Source organism: Sarcophilus harrisii, chromosome 6 (genome assembly GCF_902635505.1).
Source record: "Sarcophilus harrisii chromosome 6, mSarHar1.11, whole genome shotgun sequence".
NCBI classification, from domain to species: Eukaryota; Metazoa; Chordata; class Mammalia; order Dasyuromorphia; family Dasyuridae; genus Sarcophilus; species Sarcophilus harrisii.
This window is the reverse complement of record NC_045431.1, coordinates 105,157,021-105,176,901: the sequence shown is the minus strand read 5'-3', so window position 1 is coordinate 105,176,901 and position 19,881 is coordinate 105,157,021. Positions and strand designations below refer to the sequence as shown.

The 19,881-nt window shown below is 34.3% G+C and overlaps 1 protein-coding gene across 2 annotated transcripts in view; it reads left to right on the top strand.

Annotated features, from left to right (window-relative positions):
- GLRA3 (glycine receptor alpha 3) overlaps positions 1-19,881 on the top strand; it is a 232,996-nt gene that overhangs the window by 74,734 nt on the left and 138,381 nt on the right. For both annotated transcript variants that reach the window (XM_031941650.1, XM_003773060.4), the window contains exon 2: positions 18,457-18,584. In XM_031941650.1, coding sequence (XP_031797510.1) covers positions 18,457-18,584 — 128 coding nt within the window. The remainder of the gene's footprint in view (positions 1-18,456; positions 18,585-19,881) is intronic.

The window sequence follows — 19,881 nt, the reverse complement described above, 5'->3', positions numbered from 1 at the left end:
GTACTCCCAGTATCCTTTAGATTTCAGAATTTGTCTAGTGATGGGTCAAGAATCAGAATCTGCTATCTAAGGGGTTTGAATAGGGTCATTACTCAGTGGAGAATGAGACTCCTTTTTTCTTCTATCTGTGATGTGGGGGAATGGTTGAATGCCTTCATATCTTGTCTCTGGTAGGGGATTTAGAACTCAGATCTCATTGAGATAGAAATTTCAGACCTTTTCATGGCAATACTTAGTGGCTCAGACATTCAATTTGTCACTTTTTTTCATCCCAACTTCATTCAGTTAATGTTTTCTAGTGTGTAGTGGAAATTTGCTGAGTGAGTAAGTGGTTTCAATCACCCCACTTTGGGAAAAATAAAGAAAAGAAATATTTCTAAAATATTGTACACTAATGTTATTTCACTTAAAAAATAAAGTTGAGTAAGTAGAAGCTAAGGTAGAATGGAGAAGAATCTGGGAGACTTCCTGGCACATTTGCAGCAATCCTGATGAGCTTATGTTTGCACAAGGAGAAATGTAAGTGAAAGAGCCCAGCTCCTAGTTTGAGCTTAGAGAATTGCTTTGGTGCTAAGGCAGAATGGCACATAGTAGCAAGTCTAATTCCTGTTCCAAGGAGGCCCTTGTGCATTTATACACATCTACCTTCATCCTTTAGTACCCAAATGTGTAAATTTGTATAAATGTATAAATTAGTAGTTCCTAAACCTTTCTTGTGCATTTTAGATCCTTTTTGCAGTCTGGTGAAGCTTATGGACTGCTTCTCTGACTAATTGTCTTAATAGATAGGATTATAAAGGAAACAAAAGGTTAGTAAATGTGTTGTGTGTGTGTGTGTGTATAAAATATTTTGTCCCATCCGAATTTGTAGAATCCAAAAGAACCTATATCTGAACCCCTTGAGTATTCGTGAATATCAAAACCCCTAATATGAAAGAAATGTTTTAGAATCAGCATAATCAAAATACTTTATGTGTGGGTTCTCCATCTGTACCAAAGAAACAATGAATGTATGAGAAAAATGATTAACGACCAAAAGAAAGCTATTAGGTTTTTCTCTTTTCTAAATCAAGATTCATTTCTCAATCTTTTTTCTCAATGTTTGCTAGAATATCTTTTGAGAGGTTGACAAAGGAAAAAATATGTTTAGAATTCTATAAAGTTTTATATTATTTAAACCAGCTTTGAATTAAAGGATGATATTTATGGTTGAATAACTGTACACAAAAGAAGAATATATTATGTACCTTGTAACATTTTTGCTAAAAACAAACTAATGAGGGGCTTTATAGTTGGATACATATTTCATAGTTTTTCCCCTACATATTGATTACTTGAAATTAATAACACTTTTGAAAATAACATTCTCAAAATTTCTGTATTTCTTACTACAAATAAACCTACAGAAAAAATACATAACATAAAAATACATGTTATTTGTAATTACAGTATGCCAATTATTCCCACAAGTCATGTCAAGAAAAACACAAAAAGATGTGCTATGTAAAGAAAAACAAAAAACCAGTTGTTTTACTGAGAACATAAAATAAGTGGTTAAATGTCCCATTTTAATTAGAAAGCCTGCTCTATCTCTCTCTGAACTTTGATGAGAAATATTCAATAAAGCTCAAAATGATATGACTATGATGGTACCCTTTCCATTTTTTTTCCTCCATGAGTCCAATTTAATGTCATTCCTGCACTGTTGGTTTTTGAATGTCAAAAGATATGAAAAGGGATTAGTAACCTTAATATCAATAAATAATTCATCCTTGAAGCTATAAAGGATTAGTCTGCTTTCATGTAAAACAAGATTAATCTCATTTTTTTCTAGAGCTCTTCGGAGGAAAAAATTGTCAGTAAAGAAAGATGATAATTCCTTCTTAAAAAAAAAAAATAGTCTTCTACCTAGGATTCAAGAAGTTCCTTTAGTAGGTTCTTGGTGCTTATTTTGGGCACTGAGACAAAGATAACATTGAAATAGCTTATGAAATATAAGTTGTGAACTCTAAGGGTCTCTGATTAAGATGAGAAAAGAATAGAATATCCCTTGATAATTGGTAGTACAAGGCAATTTAGAATGAATAGCAAGTTAATGAGACAAAATGAACTTCACAGAAGTTTGAAAGAAGGAGAGTTGACTTTGGGGAGCAATAGTCAAGATAAGCATTGGGGAGATACAGCTTTGAGCCTTGAAGTTTGAGTAAGATTGAAAAAGGAGAGAGGCATGTATGCATGCATATGTGGATGTGTGTATAATGGGGAGAGAGATATTTCCATTGGGAAAAATGATAAAAGGAATAAAAAATAAAGAAGATTTCATGAAGTATGAGAAAAGTGAGTAGATAATTCTTTCTTGGAGGGAATGTTCACAGAGAAGAATTATGAGAAAGAACTTTCAAAAGGAAATCTAAGGACAAATTGTGAAAGATTTTTAATGTCACTTGATTAACTGAAATGAGTAACCATTTATTTATTATATAATTATATTAAAATTATATGTATAATTTATTATATAAAATAATACATATATTGTTAATATTAATTTATTATATATAATATATAAATTATATATATTGACATTATATTATATGACATTGTGCTAGGCACCATGAATAAAAGTGTGAACCCAAGCCAGATAGTCCTTACTTTCAATGACCTTACATCCTAACAGGAAAAGATAACATAGATAGGAATAGTCTGCATAGGGTACTTTTTTGGTAGAATTGAACTTGGCTAAAGAATGAATTGGGGTTTGTCTATCATTCTTGAAGAGAACCGTGTCATCAGGAAGGTGATGCCATGACATGCAAGTGAATTGGATTTAAGTGAGAGAGGGATGTGCAAATTCACCTGCCTCATTATCTCCTTCAGAGCCACCTATGTTCAATGGCCAGATAAAAATCAGGATGACTGAAGATGGCCCTGCAAGTAATGGGATACTTTAGTATTTTTAAGCTATGTACTTCAACAAGTCTTAGTTTAACTCATACTCACTCAATAATTAAGGCTTTGTAGCAATGAAGACAAAGAATCTCTTCTTTCACCTAGTCAAAAACACACACACACACACAATCACACAATTAAATCCGGAAGGGGAAAGACCCTTACTGTTTCTGGCCAAAACAGAAATGATTGCTGAGTCAGTCAGACCCAACAATGAGCAATTGGGGTTTGGCCTTAGTGTTCACCAATCAATGAGAGTTGGGGTGATTTGGGTTTAAAATGCAGTATAGCAAGTAAACCCTGAGATATTTTTGGAGGGTTCAGCAATATGTGTGTTTGGGGAGCAATTTTTGAACTACCTGAAAGCCATGATCAAAAAAAAAAAAAAAAAAACTTAGACATCATCTTTTAAGAAATTATCAAAGAAAACTTTTTTGATATTCTAGAACCAGAGAGGAAAATAGAAATTGAAAGAATCTACTGATCATCTCCTAAAAGAAACCCCCAAATTAAAAGTTCCAGAAAGATAGCCCAATTCCAGAACTCTGGGGTCAAGGAGAAAATATTGCAAGCAGCCAGAAAGAAACAAATCAGTGATGCAGTATGATGGAGCCAAAGTCAGGAAAACACAACTTTTAGTAGCTTCTACACTAAATGATTGGAGGACTTACAGAATATGACATTCTGAAGGGCAAAGAAACTAGGATTATAACCAAGAATCAATTACCCAGCAAAATGGAGTATAATACTTTAGTGGAAAAAAATTGCCATGCAATGAAATAGAGGACTGTTGAACATTCTTGATGAAAAAGACCAGAACTGGAGCCAAGATGGCGGAGAAGACACACGCGTCTTTCTAAGCTCTTCTCTTACCCTCTTTATCAATATTATATCGAGCCTCAAAAATAGTCTTGACTGCTACAATTGTAAAGATAAGAAGTGAACAACTCACCGGCCGAAGAAAACTGCAGTCCTCGCCAAAAGGTTGGTTCTGGGGCCAGGGGGAGATCGCGCAGACTGGGAGAGAAATTAGGTTCCGAGGAGAGTCTCAAACCCAGGGTGAAGGCACAGATCTCAGCACAAGCGCAGAGCCCCAACCCGCAGTACGGGGCTTCCTTGGGCAGTTGTGATCCTGCACGGCAGGAGGACACAGCCGGGTTAGCCTCCAATCTGCGCAGGGGGAGCTCGGCTTAGGCCATAGAGCTTTTCCAGGGCCTGATTTGCATCAGGCAGAGACACTGGGCAGAGTTTGTGGCTGTCTGCATTCTGCAGTCTGCGCTCAGCTGCTAATACTACGAGTCCCACAAGAGGCTCGGCCTGGGTGGTGACACTTTCACCACTTAGTCTCAGCCGAGGGCACATCGATAATCCACTCAGCCCTACTAAGCAGTTTGATAGCTCGGCCAGTGCTGAATCCACTTCCTGTTGGGGAAGGAAAACTCTCACCCAGAGCACTCCCATACCTGGAGCCGGAATGGTTTACATCTTCCCTGCTCTGCAGAGGAAGCTGGTAACCCCTTGCCTAGGAGACTACCCTAAAGGCTTTAAAACATGAATAAAAGATGAAAAGAACAATCGACAGCTTCTATGCAGAAAAGAGCAGGTCAGCAAACCTGAAGAGACCTCAAACAGCAAAATGCATCAGACTGTCCTCCTTACATAATGCTCTCAGAAGAGACCATTATAAAAGTCCAAAAGAGTTAGAAGATAAATGGGGAAAGGAAAGAGAAGCCTTACAAGAGAGCAACAACTTCCTGAAATACGAATTGGAAAAGTTAAAAATTCCCAGGAAGTGCAAATTGGTGAATTGGAAAAAATAAAAAATCACAGGAAAGTAAGAATTGTGAATTGAAAAAATAAAGAATTCACTAGAAAGTAGGATCTGTGAATTGAAAAGAAAATAATTCACTAAAAAAAAAAAATTAGTGAAATGGAAAAATCCACAGACCAAAACAATACATTCAAAACTCAATTGGACATATACAGAAAGAAGTAAAAAGCTAATGAAGAAAATAATTCTTAAAAATTAGAACTGAACAAATTGAAACTAATGATGCATTGAGACAGCAAGAATCAGTCAAGCAAAACCAAAAAAATGACAAACTGAAAACCATGAATTATCTACTTGCTAAAATGACAGACTTGGAAAATAGATCTAGGAGAGATAATCTGAGGATTATTGGACTTCCGAAAACTATGATGAAAAAAAGAGCCTAGATACTATTTTACAAGAAATCATCAAAGAGAACTGCCCAGATGTAATAGAATCAGAAGGTAAAATAGGCATTGAAAGAATTCATCGAACACCTTCTGAAAGAAACCTAAAATAAAAACCCCAAGGAATATTGTGGCAAAATTTCAGAACTATCAGATTAAGGAAAAAATTTTACAAGCAGCCAAAAACCATTTAAATACGAGGTGCCACAATAAGGATCACCCAAGATCATGCTGCCTCTACATTAAAGGAAAGAAGGCCTGGAATATGATATTCCGAAAGGCACAAGAACTTGGGATGCAGCCAAGAATAAACTACCCAGCTAAGCTGGAGCATTTTCTTCCAGGGAAGAAGATGGACGTTTAATGAAACAAATGAATTCCATTTGTTTCTGAAGAAAAACCAGAACTAAATAAAAATTTGATCTCCAAGAATAGAATTCAAGAGATGCAGAAAAGGTAAAATAACTTTGAGAATTGTATTTCTGTTGTGGATATACAAAAAAATACATGTAAAATTTGATAGTACTGATATAACATAAAAAGGGAAGTAGATATGGAAAAGGGATGATGGCAGAATAAGGTGGGAAGGAGGATAAAAAGAGGGAAACCACATCCCACAAAGAGGCTAAGGAAACTTATCATATCTGAGGGAATTTAGAGAGGGGAGGAACATTGTGAATCTTATTCCATCAGAGTTGGCTCAAAGGAAAAATAATTGACATTTGTTTTAGAGAAAATTCTCTCGCCTCATTAAAAACGGGGAGAGGAAAGGGAAAAGAAAAGAGTAATAAGGGAAGGAAGGGGAAAGACTCAAAGGGGGAGGGAGGGATTATAAAGAGGATAAGTATCGGATACAAGAGGGGTACATAAGTTTGAAAGGGGAAAGAGGGTTGGGGAGGCAAGAATAAGTAAAGCACAATCTAGGGGTTATTAGGATGGCAGGAAATACAGATTTAGTAATTCTAACTCGTCAAATGTGAATGGGATGAACTCCCCATAAAGAGGAGGCAGATAGCAGACTGGATCAAAAGTCAGAACCCTACAATATGTTGTTTACAAGAACACATTTAAATCAGGGGATGCATATGAGTAAAAGTAAAAGGCTGGAGCAAAATCTATTATGCTTCAGGTGAGTCAAAAAGTAGGGGTAGCCATCCTTATCTCAGATCAAGCAAAAGTAAAATTGATCTAATTAAAAGAGATAAGGAAGGTAACTACATCCTGCTAAAGGGTAGCATAAACAACGAAGCAATATCAATATTAAACATATATGCACCAAGTGGTATGGCACTCAACTTCCTAAAGGAGAAGTTAAGAGTTGCAAGAAGAAATAGACAACAAAACTGTAATAGTAGGAGATCTCAACCTTGCACCTCAGAATTAGACAAATCAAACCACAAAACAAATAAGAAAGAAATTAAAGAAGTAAATATAATATTAGAAAAATTAGGTATGTTGGATCTTTGGAGAAAATTGAATGGAGATAGAAGGGAATATACTTTCTTCTCAGCAGTTCATGGAACCTATTCAAAATTGACCATATATTAGGACATAAAGATCTCAAATTAAATGCAAGAAAGCAGAAATAGTAAATGCTTTCTTTTCAGATCATGATGCAATAAAAACTACATTCAACAAAAAGTTAGGGGAAATAGACCAAAAAGTAATTGAAACTAAACAATCTCATCTTAAAGAATGATTGGGAAGACAGCAAATTATAGATACAATTAATAATTTCACTCAAGATAATGACAATGATGAGACATCATACCAAAATTTGTGGGATGCAGCCAAAGCGGTAATAAGAGGGAATTTTATATCCTTAGAGGCTACTTGAATAAAACAGAGAAAGAAAAGATTAATGAATTGGGCTTTCAACTAAAAAAACTAAAAAAAAAGACCAAATTAAAAACCCCCAATCAAATACTAAATTGGAAATTCTAAAATTAAAAGGAGAAATTAAAAATATTGAAAGTAAAAAAACTATTGAACTAATTAATAAAACTAAGAGTTGGTTCTATGAAAAGCCAATAAAATAGATAAGCCTTTTAGTAAATCTGATTAGAAAAAGGAGGGAGGAAAATGAAATTAGTAGTCTTAAAAATGAAAAGGGAGAACTTTCCACCAATGAAGAGGAAATTAGAGAAATAATAAGGAGTTATTTTGCTCAACTTTATGCCAATAAATTTGATAACCTAAGTGAAATGGATGACTACCTCCAAAAATACAGACTTCCCAGACTAACAGAGGAAGAAGTAAATTGCTTGAATAGTCCCATTTCAGAAAAAGAAATAGAACAGGCAATTAAACAACTCCCTAAGAAAAAATCCCCAGGACCAGATGGATTTACATGTGAATTTTACCAAACATTTAAAGAACAATTGGCCCCAATGCTTTATAAATTATTTGATAAAATAGGGAATGAAGGAGTCCTACCAAATTCCTTCTATGACACAGACATGGTACTGATACCTAAACCAGGTAGGCTGAAAACAGAGAAAGAAAATTATAGACCAATCTCCCTAATGAATATTGATCCTAAAATCTTAAATAAGATATTAGCAAAAAGACTACAGAAAATCATCTCCAAGATAATACACTATGATCAAGTAGGATTTATACCAGGAATGCAGGGCTGGTTCAATATTAGGAAAACTATCAATATAATTGGCCATGTCAATAACCAAATTAACAAAAACCATATGATCATCTCAATAGATGCAGAAAAAGCATTTGATAAAATCCAACATCCATTCCTATTAAAAACACTTGAGAGTATAGGAATAAATGGACTTTTCCTTAAAATAATCAGCAGCATCTATTTAAAACCATCAGTAAGCATCATATGTAATGGAGACAAACTGCAACCATTCCCAATAAGATCTGAGGAAACAAGGTTGCCCACTATCACCGTTACTATTTAATATTGTATTAGAAACGCTAGCTATAGCAATAAGAGCTGAGAAAGAGATTAAAGGAATAAGAATAGGCAATGAGGAAGCCAAATTATCACTCTTGCCGATGACATGATGGTATACTTAGAGAACCCCAGAGATTCTGCTAAAAGTTATTAGAAATAATCCACAACTTTAGCAAAGTTGCTGGTTATAAAATAAACCCACATAAGTCATCAGCATTCTTATATATCACTAACAAAATCCAACAGTCAGAGTTACAAAGAGAAATTCAATTTAAAGTAACTACTGATAATATAAAATATTTAGGAATCTATCTGCCAAGGGAAAATCAGAAACTTTATGAGCAAAATTACAGACCACTTTTCACACAAATTAAGTCTGATCTAACCAATTGAAAAATATTAAATGCTCTTGGATAGGGCGAGCAAATATAATAAAGATGACAATATTACCTAAACTAATCTATTTATTTAGCGCTATACCAATCAGACTCCCAAAAACTATTTTAATGACCTAGAAAAATAACAACAAAGTTCATATGGAAAACAAAAGGTCAAGAATTTCAAGGAATTAATAAAAAAAATCAAATGATGGTGGCTTAGCTGTACCAGATCTAAAACTATACTATAGAGCAGCAGTTACCAAAACTATTTGGTATTGGCTAAGGAATAGATTAGTTGATCAGTGGAATAGATTAGGTTCAAGGGATAAAACAGTCAACAAATATAGCAACCTAGTCTTTGATTAAACCTAAAGATCCCAGCTTTTGGGATAAGAACTTACTGTTTGATAAAAATTGCTGGGAAAATTGGAAACTAATATGGCAGAAACTAGGCATTGATCCATACTTAACGCGACACCAAGATAAGGTCAAATGGGTTCATGACCTAGGCATAAAGAATGAAATTATTAATAAATTAGAGGAACATAGGATAGTTTACCTCTCAGACCTGTGGAAGGGAAGGTTTTATGACCAAAGCAGAACTAGAGATCATTACTGATCACAAAATAGAAAATTTCGATTATACTAAACTGAAAAGTTTTTGTAGAAACAAAACTAATGCAGACAAGATTAGAAGGGAAGCAATAAACTGGGAAAATATTTTTACAGTCAAAGGTTCTGATAAAGGCCTCATTTCCAAAATATATAGAGAATTAACTCTAATTTATAAAAATCAAGCCATTCTCCAATTGAAAAATGGTCAAAGTGATATGAACAGACAATTCTCAGATGAAGAAATTGAAACTATTTCTAGTCATATGAAAAGATGCTCCAAGTCATTATTAATCAGAGAAATGCAAATTAAGACAACTCTAAGATACCACTACACACCTGTCAGATTGGCTAAGATGACAGGAAAAAATAATGATAATTGTTGGAGGGGATGTGGGAAAACTGGGACATTGATTCATGGTTGGTGGAGTTGTGAACGAATCCAACCATTTTGAGAGTAGTTTGGAACTATGCTCAAAAAGTTATCAAACTGTGCATACCCTTTGATCCAGCAGTGTTACTACTGGGATTATATCCCAAAGAGATTATAAAGAAGGGAAAGGGACCTGTATGTGCACGAATGTTTGTGGCAGCCCTTTTGTAGTGGCTAGAAACTGAAACTGAATGGATGTCCATCAGTTGGAGAATGGCTGAATAAATTGTGGTATATGAAAATTATGGAATATTACTGTTCTGTAAGAAATGACCAACAGGATGATTTCAGAAAGGCCTGGAGAGACTTACACGGACTGATGCTGAGTGAAATGAGCAGGACCAGGAGATCATTATATACTTCAACAACAATACTAGATGATGACCAGTCCTGATGGATCAGGCCATCCTCAGCAACGAGATCAACCAAATCATTTCTAATGGAGCAGTAATGAACTGAACTAGCTATACCCAGAAAAAGAACCTGGGAGATGACTAAAACCATTACATTGAATTCCCAGTCCCTATATTTATGCACACCTGCATCTTTGATTTCCTTCACAAGCTAATTGTACAATAATTCAGAGTCTGATTCTTTTTGTACAGCAAAATAATGTTTTGGTCATGTATACTTATTGTGTATCTAAGTTATATTTTAATATATTTAACATCTACTGGTCATCCTGCCATTTAGGGAGGGTGGGGGGTAAGAGGTGAAAAATTGGAACAAGAGGTTTGGCAATTGTTAATGCTGTAAAGTTACCCATGTATATATCCTGTAAATTAAAGGCTATTAAATAAAAAAAAAAAAAAAAAAGAAAAAGACCAGAACTAAATAGAAAATTGATGTTCAAATACAAAACACAAGAAAAGAATAAGAAGATAACAAGGAAGGGAAATCATAAGGTACTGAATAAGTCTAAACCTCTTGCATTTCTACATGGGCAAATGACACTTGTCACTCATAATAACTTTTTTATTATTGTAGCAATTGTATCAAACTTCCTTAGTAAAGGAGAAATAATCAGTCTCTTCTAGAGATGCCTTACTCTTAACAGATAGATTGATGCCAGCAAATGCAACTATTGCAACCTCTACAGCAATATGTTCCATACCTCCTCAAGGGATGATATGTACCATCAACCCTAGAGAGACATGACTGTTAAGATATCAAACAGATGATTCATTTGAGAGTAACTTCAGTGATAGTCTACCAGAAGATAGATTTCAAAAATAAAAACTCACATAAGACATAAATCTTGTGAACTCATTATTAATATAAAAACAGGAACTTATGATCAAACTGAATAGGGAATTTCCAGGAATGGCCTAGAAAACGTCATGTTACATCTGAAGAGTTAAACAGATTACTGACCATCTTTCTGCAAGGAAGTATAAAGTACTTAAACTTATGAAAGAAAGATTTCTGTTAAAATTAATACTTAAAAGACAAACAAAAATAATTATCAGATTGTGAAAACTACTTCTGACAATATTTTGGAGGCAAAGTTTAACTGCTGTTATTGTGGTAAAAGTAGTTGATAATCAGGATGCTTGGGTAGGACATGGAAAGTAATATTTAATGGAAATAGTCCAGTTTGGCATATGTTAGAATAATTTGTCTTGATTATTAAAAAATAAAATTATTTTAAAAGAAAAAATATTAAAGCAATCAAAAGGAGTATATATAGATGGAGGGAACACATTTGAGTTGAATGTGAAGAGATGATATCTAAAAAATTAAACTTGAGAGGTGAGAAAGGAATGTATTGGAGAGAGTGAAAGGCAGAAATAGAATGGGGTTGTCTCCCTTAAAGGCAGCAAGGAAAAGCTTTTACAATGGAGAAGAATGGTGCTGGGGGGAGGGGGTGGAGTAAAGAGGAGGAAGTGAACCTTACTCTATTAAGAAATGGATCAAAGAAGGAATAACAAATATATTCAAGTGGCTATAGAATACAGGAAAGTAGGATGGGGAGGGAAGAAAAGGAGGGCAAGAAACAAAGGAGAGGCAAAGAAACAAAGGAGAGGCAAAGAAACAAGGAAGGGCAGATTGGGGAAAGGTATAGTCAGAAGCAAAACTCCTTGGAAGAGAAATGGGGGGGAGGGGGAGTTAGAGAGAGAATAGAATAAACAGAATAAATAGATTGAGGGAAATACAGTTTCCCTGATAAAGGCTTCATTTCACAAATGTATAGAGAACTGAGCTAAATTTATAAAAATAAGAGCCATTCCCAAATTGATAAATAATCAAAAAATATGAAGCTTTCAGGTGACATAAACAAAGGTATTTATACTTATATTTTCAAAAATATTTTCATTACTGATTGGAAAAATACAAATAAAGAGAGCATATATAAGGAAGAGCTCTCAAGCCCATTAAGGAGGAAGTCTATTAACCCACAAGCCCACTCTTGGAGGTGTAGTCAGATTCATTCCAATTATCACCTTTGTGCTGGCTGGAGACATTCAGAGGAAGAGAGGCTGAAACTGGCAAAGACAAAAGAATGGTGGCAAGAGTTCTCAGAACCAAGGAGAGAGTTAGGCCTCTAAGAAAGCTAACCAGGCTATTTTGAAGGAAACAGGCTATTTTTGAAGGCTCTAGACTTTAAACCCTGGCTGCATTTGAGGTGATTATTATACTGAACTGAAAGGAAGGTTGTCTCCAGAAGCCCCCCAAGAAACCTGCAACCAGAGAACATTATATTTTAGAGAAGAGAACATTACAGTTTTCTTTCACAATGTGTCTATTATGGAAGTGTTTTACATAACTATACATATATAACCAATATTAAATTGCTTGCCTTTACAATGAGAGGAGATGATGGGGAAAGAGGAAGGAGAGAATTTGAAGTTCAATGTTTTAAAAATGAATGTTAAAATTATTTTTAAACGTAACTGGGGAAAAATAAAATATTAAATACAAATGAGGACACTGAGGCTAAGAGAATTGATTTGAGATTCCCAGGGCCACAAAACTAATATATATGAGACAGAATTCAAACTGAAGTCTTTCTGATTCCAAGTATAGTACTCTAGCAACTACAAAGTCTAGCTGCCTCAAGAATATATTCTAGAATATTGTATGGAATCACACTAAGTGATCTATGTTTTCTTTCTTTTTAATGCTCTTTCTCTTCTTTTCTCCTCCTGATCTCTCTGTCTTCCCTTTACCATCACCTTTCTATCTCTGTCTCTCCATCTTTCTTTTTGTCAGAGGGGGGGGAAGGGAGAGAAGGAGAAAGGGAGAGAGGGAGAAAGAGAAGAATGGAGGGAAGAAGGGAGGGAGAGAGCATTTGTTGTCCTCTGGCATAGGTAGGTGACTAGGTGATAGGCTGGGGAAGACTAATTTGCTCAACTCCAGCCTCACACTTTTACCAGTTATGTGACCCTAGATAAATCACTTAACCCTATTTGCCTCAATTTCTTCATCTATAAAATGAATTGAAGAGAGAATTGTCAGCTCACTTAAGTCTCAAGTTTTCTTTAAGAAAACTCCAAAAAGGATCAACAAAAGAATCAGACACAACACAAACAACTGAAGAACAATCCTGTAGTGCTTATCCTATTTTCTAAAATATAACAAAGATAATTCTAGCAGCAGTTATAATGTCAGCAGTCATAGCTGCCATTCATTCTTTATCCAGGCATATATATCTAATTGGTGATTTGCACTTATTAAGATCACCTGAAGCTCTTTTGTTATATGCCTTTTATGCCTATTTATCTATGGTTTAACTTTCTAGTAAAAAGGTAGTTGTTTCCTTTTGACTGCAAAGATAATTCTCCTTGGTCAAGAAGAGAGAAGCAAACTAAGTCTTAAAATAGCTCTGCTTTCTCTCAATTGTTGTTCATCATTGTCCCATCAACTGCAAGCAATAGATTTATTGCTTATTCTTTCTTGGATGCTGCTGCTGCTGCTGCTGCTGCTGACAACAAGAATAGAGAGCATTTATATTGTGCTTTAAGATTTGTGAAGCAATTTGTATTTATTATCTTACTTGATAGTTTCAGAAGAAAAAAATTTATTTATTTTTCCAGTCATCTACCTCCATTCTTACAGAGAGGAAAAAAGATACAGGAATAGAGATTAAAAGGAAAGAAAATGACACATATAATACTAAAATGATAATTACTATTCTCATCAAATTCTGTTGTATGCTTTGACTGTAGCATCCAATATATTATTTCTTTTTTAAGTATTTTATTATAGCTTTTTATTTACAAAACATATGCATGGGTAATTTTTTTAGCATTGACCCTTGCAAAACCTTCTGTTCCAACTTTTTCCCTCCTTCTCCCACCCTCTCCCCTAGATGGCAGGTAGTCCAATACATGTTAAATATGTTAAAGTGTTATGCCTCAGTTCTCTTTAACTGTTCTGACTTGGTTTCCCTGAACTAGTTTCCTTTGTCTCAGTTTCCTTAACTGTTCTGTCAAATCCCCTTAGTCATAAAAACCCACTCTGGTCCATTAAGACTGGGAACCGTTTACTCTAAGGTTATATATTGCTAGCAAGATAAACAAGAGAGCAGAACTCCTGACCCTCCCCTGTCCTCAAGAATTTACAATATCTCTCTAAAATATTCCAAGATACCTCACTGGCATCTTTATCTCTGGGTATTCAGACATCCTGTCTCTGGGCTTTTAGGAGTTATGGTCTCCCCCCAACCTGACAGAAGCCCTCCCACCTTTTTGGGGCCTTTGTTTCTAGGGTTATTTAAAGAAGGGAGCAGCTCTTATTCTTTGCTGCATTCTTTGAGATGACAGCCCTGGGACCGACATGGATTCCTTGGTCCCAGTATATCTTTATCTGACTGGATAATTTGAGACAAGAGTCCTGTCCAGTCAATTATACTCTCCAATTAATATACTATTGAAAACTCTCTAATCTCTCTCCTGCCTCAGTTTCTCCGGCATTACAAAAGTATATGTTAAATGCAATATACGAATACATATTTATACAATTATCTTGCTGCACAAGAAAAAAATTGGACTTAGAAATAAGGTAAAAATAACCTGAGAAGGAAGACAAAAATACATATTTATGCACATATAATGTTTATATTATATATAGAGAGATTTGTATTTAGTTATCTAACATCCTCATTTTACAAATGAGGAAAATGAGACTCTTAAGAGGTTAAACTAGTGACTTGTCATTTGTTACATAGCTAGAACAATCAGAATCAGAATTCTAACTCATTTTCCTGACAGGAAATTCACCAACACCTATAATATAATACTTCTTTCTTATAAATCAAATAACTGACATGATTAAGCATGTTACTTCCCTCCTGACAAAATGATGACAAGATGAGACAAAGACTTTTTTAGACATGGTAGTATAGGAATTTGCTTTGCTTAACTCTGTATATTTGTTACAAAAATCATGAGTTTCTTTTTTCATTATTAATTTTCCAGTTGTGGGTGGAAAGAGGTGTTGGGAAAGAGAGAAATAGATTTTTGCAATTAAAAAATAAAAACCTCAAAAAATGATAATAAACATCATGAGAGTAAAAGTTATTTGCCTCATAAACTCATAATAATATCATTATAAGAATATAAAATTGAATGTTTAGTTTAATTACAATTTTTTGCCTTTCCTTATATCTCCAGTTATCACAAAACCCAGCACATAGTAATGATTTAAATATGTCTTAACTGAGTACTGTGATCTAACTACCTACAGATCATATATTGTCCTCTTACTAAATATATAGAGCAATGTACTAAGCTCTATGAAGTGATTGGGACATGGGAAACACTTTTTATTTCCTTCAGACCTTCAGAGCCTCATTAGGACAGTATAATTTACACATGTGAAATAGTCTAATACATAACATGTAGATGTTTGTATGTAATGATACAGAACGAATAATACAGAGGTGCTGGAAGAACACAAAGAAAAAAGATGCATTTCTGTAAGCTAGAATGATGAATTATTGAAGAGTTTTAATTGTTTTTTATTTAAAACCTTTTGAGAGTTTTTTTTTTTTTTTTAGTTCAGATTTCCTCAAATGCTTAGAACTGAGTTCTGAAGGAAAATGATTATCTTTCAAGACACATTTTAAAACCATTAATTAAAATGGAAAATGTCTTAAGTTTTTAAATATGGTGAAAGTTTTCTTCACAGAGACCTTCAAGTCTAAGGGTTGGTTAAAGAAGGGAAGTTATCCATTGGCTACCTAGAAGTAGGTAATAACCATGTTGCCATGGCCCTGTAGACTCCTTTTAGTAGTTGATGACAAATTTCAACTCTCCTGCAGTTGTTCTTGGGCCCTCTAGAAGCAGAAGAACAAATTAGAATCCTCAACATGAGCAGAGATCCCATGATGTAACTTGAACTGTCATTAAGTGTATGATTGAACTTCAAACTTGAGCTGAATCAACATTGCAATATGATAGTCAAATAAGCTATTGGATTTTTACCTTCACAAATAGGAGCCAGAATGTGGCAGGTTGGAATGCCTCTGGAGTCTCCTTAGATCAAGTCTCAAACTTGCTCCTTTTCATAGGTCACATTTTTAGGAAGACAGTGACAAGCCAAACCAGATCCAGAGGAAGGCAACCAGATAAGGAGATGAGAAATGATTTCAAAAAAGGAAAAAAAGATGGAACTGAGGATGCTTGTTCTGGAAAAAAATAGAAGATGTAGGATTCAAATTACATATGTCTTTCAGTATGAGAAGGTCTGACATGGAGAAACAGAATTAGAATAATGCTATTTGGCTCCACAAGACCAATTAGAATTAAGGGTTAAAAGGGAGGTAGATTTTTGCTCATTCTTAAGAAGATCCACCAATTGGAATAGTCTGAAAATTGAATGAGTTCTTTGCTACCAAATATTCAAGTGTGTCAGTTGTGTGTCTATTTATTCAAAGTGATGTAGAAGAAATGCATGTTGGGGAAAGGGTTGAAGTGGACATCTCTAAGTTCCCTTTAGAATTTTTAAATAGTATTTTATTTTTTCAAATACGTGCAAAGATAGTTTTCAATATTCACCTTTGCAAAACCTTGTGTTATGATTTATTTTTAACAAGATAAAAGGATGCTATCTGTACTTTGCAGTATCTTTTCCCCATTAGGATTTCAAAAGGAAAGATTAGAGGTCTAAAAAATAGCCCATAATCCAAGGTGCTGACAAAGTCATTATAATACCAGCTGATGTGAAAAAAAAAGTCTACATCCAGAGTCTGTGAAAATATAAATCATTGTGACTCCCCATTGTGACCAAATTCGTTAAGAAAGTGACTAATATATGCACAGATGATGAATGACTGGAAAAAATGGTTGACCTGAGTACTAAAATAGTTCATCTACTTTAGTGATTAACTAGCTAGATAATGGTTAACATAGATATTGTACTTAGTGCTAATTCAGATCATGAGACTTTGGGGAAGGGTTTTTGTTTTTGTTTTACTTTAGAGGCGCTGCATAAGCCAGTATCCCAAGGAAACATCACATGACAGATATTTACTACCATGCATATTGGTTTGTACCACATGAGTATAATGTCACAAATTTGAAATTTTATCTTTAAGGTTTCTTCCAATTCCAAACACTTTAATTACCACTATCATGTTACTTATTGAAGAAAAAACATTATGATGTTGTTTTTGAGGGAATACTTATATAGTAGTAGTAAGTATTTTGATAGTATTGACTACATTGGTCAAAGAGCAAGAGTGGCTAGTGGATAGAGAGATAACATATTAGCTTGCAATTGAAATCTGGATTTCTGCTGGGATCTAGGGAACTGGTGATTGGGATCTTGATTCAGAATAAGATAATGGGGCCTACAGCATATAGTCAACTGTAAAGTTAAAGAAAGATGGAAGCCATGGATCCATGCATTTAACATGGTTGGTAGTCAATGAGTATTGTTGGTTGACAAGTGGAAAAACACTGTAGCTAAAGATGATGATGTGTGCCTGACTAGTCTGATTAGAAACTTACTATTGCTCAAATAGGAGAAGGTTAGAAAGAGGCTGAGGTAGAAGGCATATGTTCCAAAGATCTTGTTTGGAAAAATTGTGTGAAACAAGAAAAATATCTACATTAACAAGAAATTTGGATAACTATTTCCTGAATTCCCTGATATTATATGTTATCTAGTTGCACGAACTATATTTCTTTTCCTTCTTGACATTGATTTCTGAATTTGATTAATTCATGCTGTCATTTTCTGACAAAAGAACTAAAGTTTGATAAATATAGGCTAATATATGACTAACTTGGAAAGTATTCTGCCTTGAAAAATTATAATTCTATGTGCACTGAGAGATAGTAAGGTTACATCTGAGAGACCTTCACACAAAACTTTTTTTTTAAAGAAGAAAATGAAAAAGTTGCATAAATGAACTATTTAAGTCACTTATTACAATGAGCTGAATTTTTATGGTTTCCTTGTTCTGGATAATATGCTGCTTTTTTTGATTACTTAATAATTATTATGTAAAAAAACCAGGGTTGGGATATGGGCCAAGGGAGTATTAATTTTTGAAAGTCTGATGTTTTGATGAGTTTTGCTCTGTTGTCAGAAGTAAAATTTATCTTTTTTGACATATGCATGCCACTAATTCCAAAGTTTGGGTATAATTTAGTTTAGCATTTCCCAAAATATATTACATGCAATAGGAATACAGGTTTCATAAATGAAATAGTGATAATTTTTCTTCTAAATTGTTATCTAGTTCTATATTTCAAATGGGGCTTTGCACAAATTGAGAAGGTATGATTTCAAAATGAAGCCTGAACATATAAATCTCACAAACCTATTGGTTTGGCTTAATAAAAATCCTACCACCAGTGAATATGAAGGTTTCTTTCACTGGTCTAGAGATATTTTCATTTCTGAAGGAATTTGAATAATCTTATTGGTTCCTATTTTGCATGTGCAACTACTGTTGCCAAGTTCATGAAATATGGATCTTGTCTTTTTCTTTATAGTTTGGTTGCCACAAAGGAGACAGACAGTGCAAGATCACGTAGCACACCCATGTCACCATCTGATTTTCTGGATAAACTAATGGGCAGGACATCAGGCTATGATGCAAGAATCAGACCCAATTTTAAAGGTAATTTTTCTGCCTACTGTGGAACTAATTCGGCATACTTCTACAAAGTAATGCTTTTGAGGGGGGGTTTATCCCTCAAAAAAAAAATGATAAATGCAAAAGGGGAAAGGTATCTGAGCTCATTTTAAAAGTCTGAGGAAATATTCTTTTAGATGGGTAGGAAATGTACATCTCTGAAAATCTGTCCATTCACATTGATTTATTCCTTTTCTAGAGTGTCTGTACCACTCATTTTGATGTTTGATCATAGGAAAATATATAGTCAGAAAATTATCTCAGAGGGAATATAGCCAAGTCTTTTCATTTTATAAATGAATAAATTTAGGCACAAAAAATTAAATAATTTAAAAGGTCACAAACCAAGAAGTAGGGAAGTTGGAATCATATAGTGTCTGATATCACAGCTAGAAAGCTCAATAGACAAAACATTGCCATTGTCATTTGTCACTGGATGTGAGTTAAAATTTAGCCTCATACACTTACTGGCTATGCAACCTTGGCTAAGTTACTTAATCTCTATTTGCCTCAATTTGCTCATATATAAAAAATAAGCTGTGGAAGAAAATGTCAAACTACTATGGTTATCTTTGCCAAGAAAATCCTAAATATGGTCATCAAGAGTCGGACATGATTGAACCAACACAAAGTAAATGGAGATTGTGATAGCACCTCTTAGGATTGTTGTATCACATGAAAGAAGCATTTAAAAATTGATTAGCACAGTGCCTGACACAGAATGGGCACTTAATAAATACTTGTTTTCTCCTTCCCTTTCTCCTAAAAATCTTTCTTCTATTCCTACTTGGACTGACAGTTCTTTAAGGATAGAGATCACATCTGATAAGAGCTCTCAGATTCCTTACCCCATGAGGCATGATATATTGTGCATAAACAGGTTCTCAGTAAATACCTGCTGGTAAAATAGATAAATAAAAATCATAGATGAATAAGGAACATTTTATTTCACTTGTCAAATCTTTTTCTAGAATTTATTTCATGAAAGAAGTATGGAGGTTTTGCAACTAGATAAGTAAATGTCTGATATATTTCCAAATATGCTTAACTCTTAAATTGTGGGTGGTACTGTTCCAGTTCATTTTGTCTCTGTCATTGGTTACTTAATTGCACATTAAGATTCACAGTGAGAGGAAATAACCCTGCATCCATCAAGGCCTTGGACAAATTCCCCTTTTGGATAGGCATCTCTAAGTTTTTTCCTCTAAACTTAAGGCTTACCAATTCAAGTTAAGAATAAATTTGGAATTTAACATGGAAAAAATGGAATGGTAATCATTTC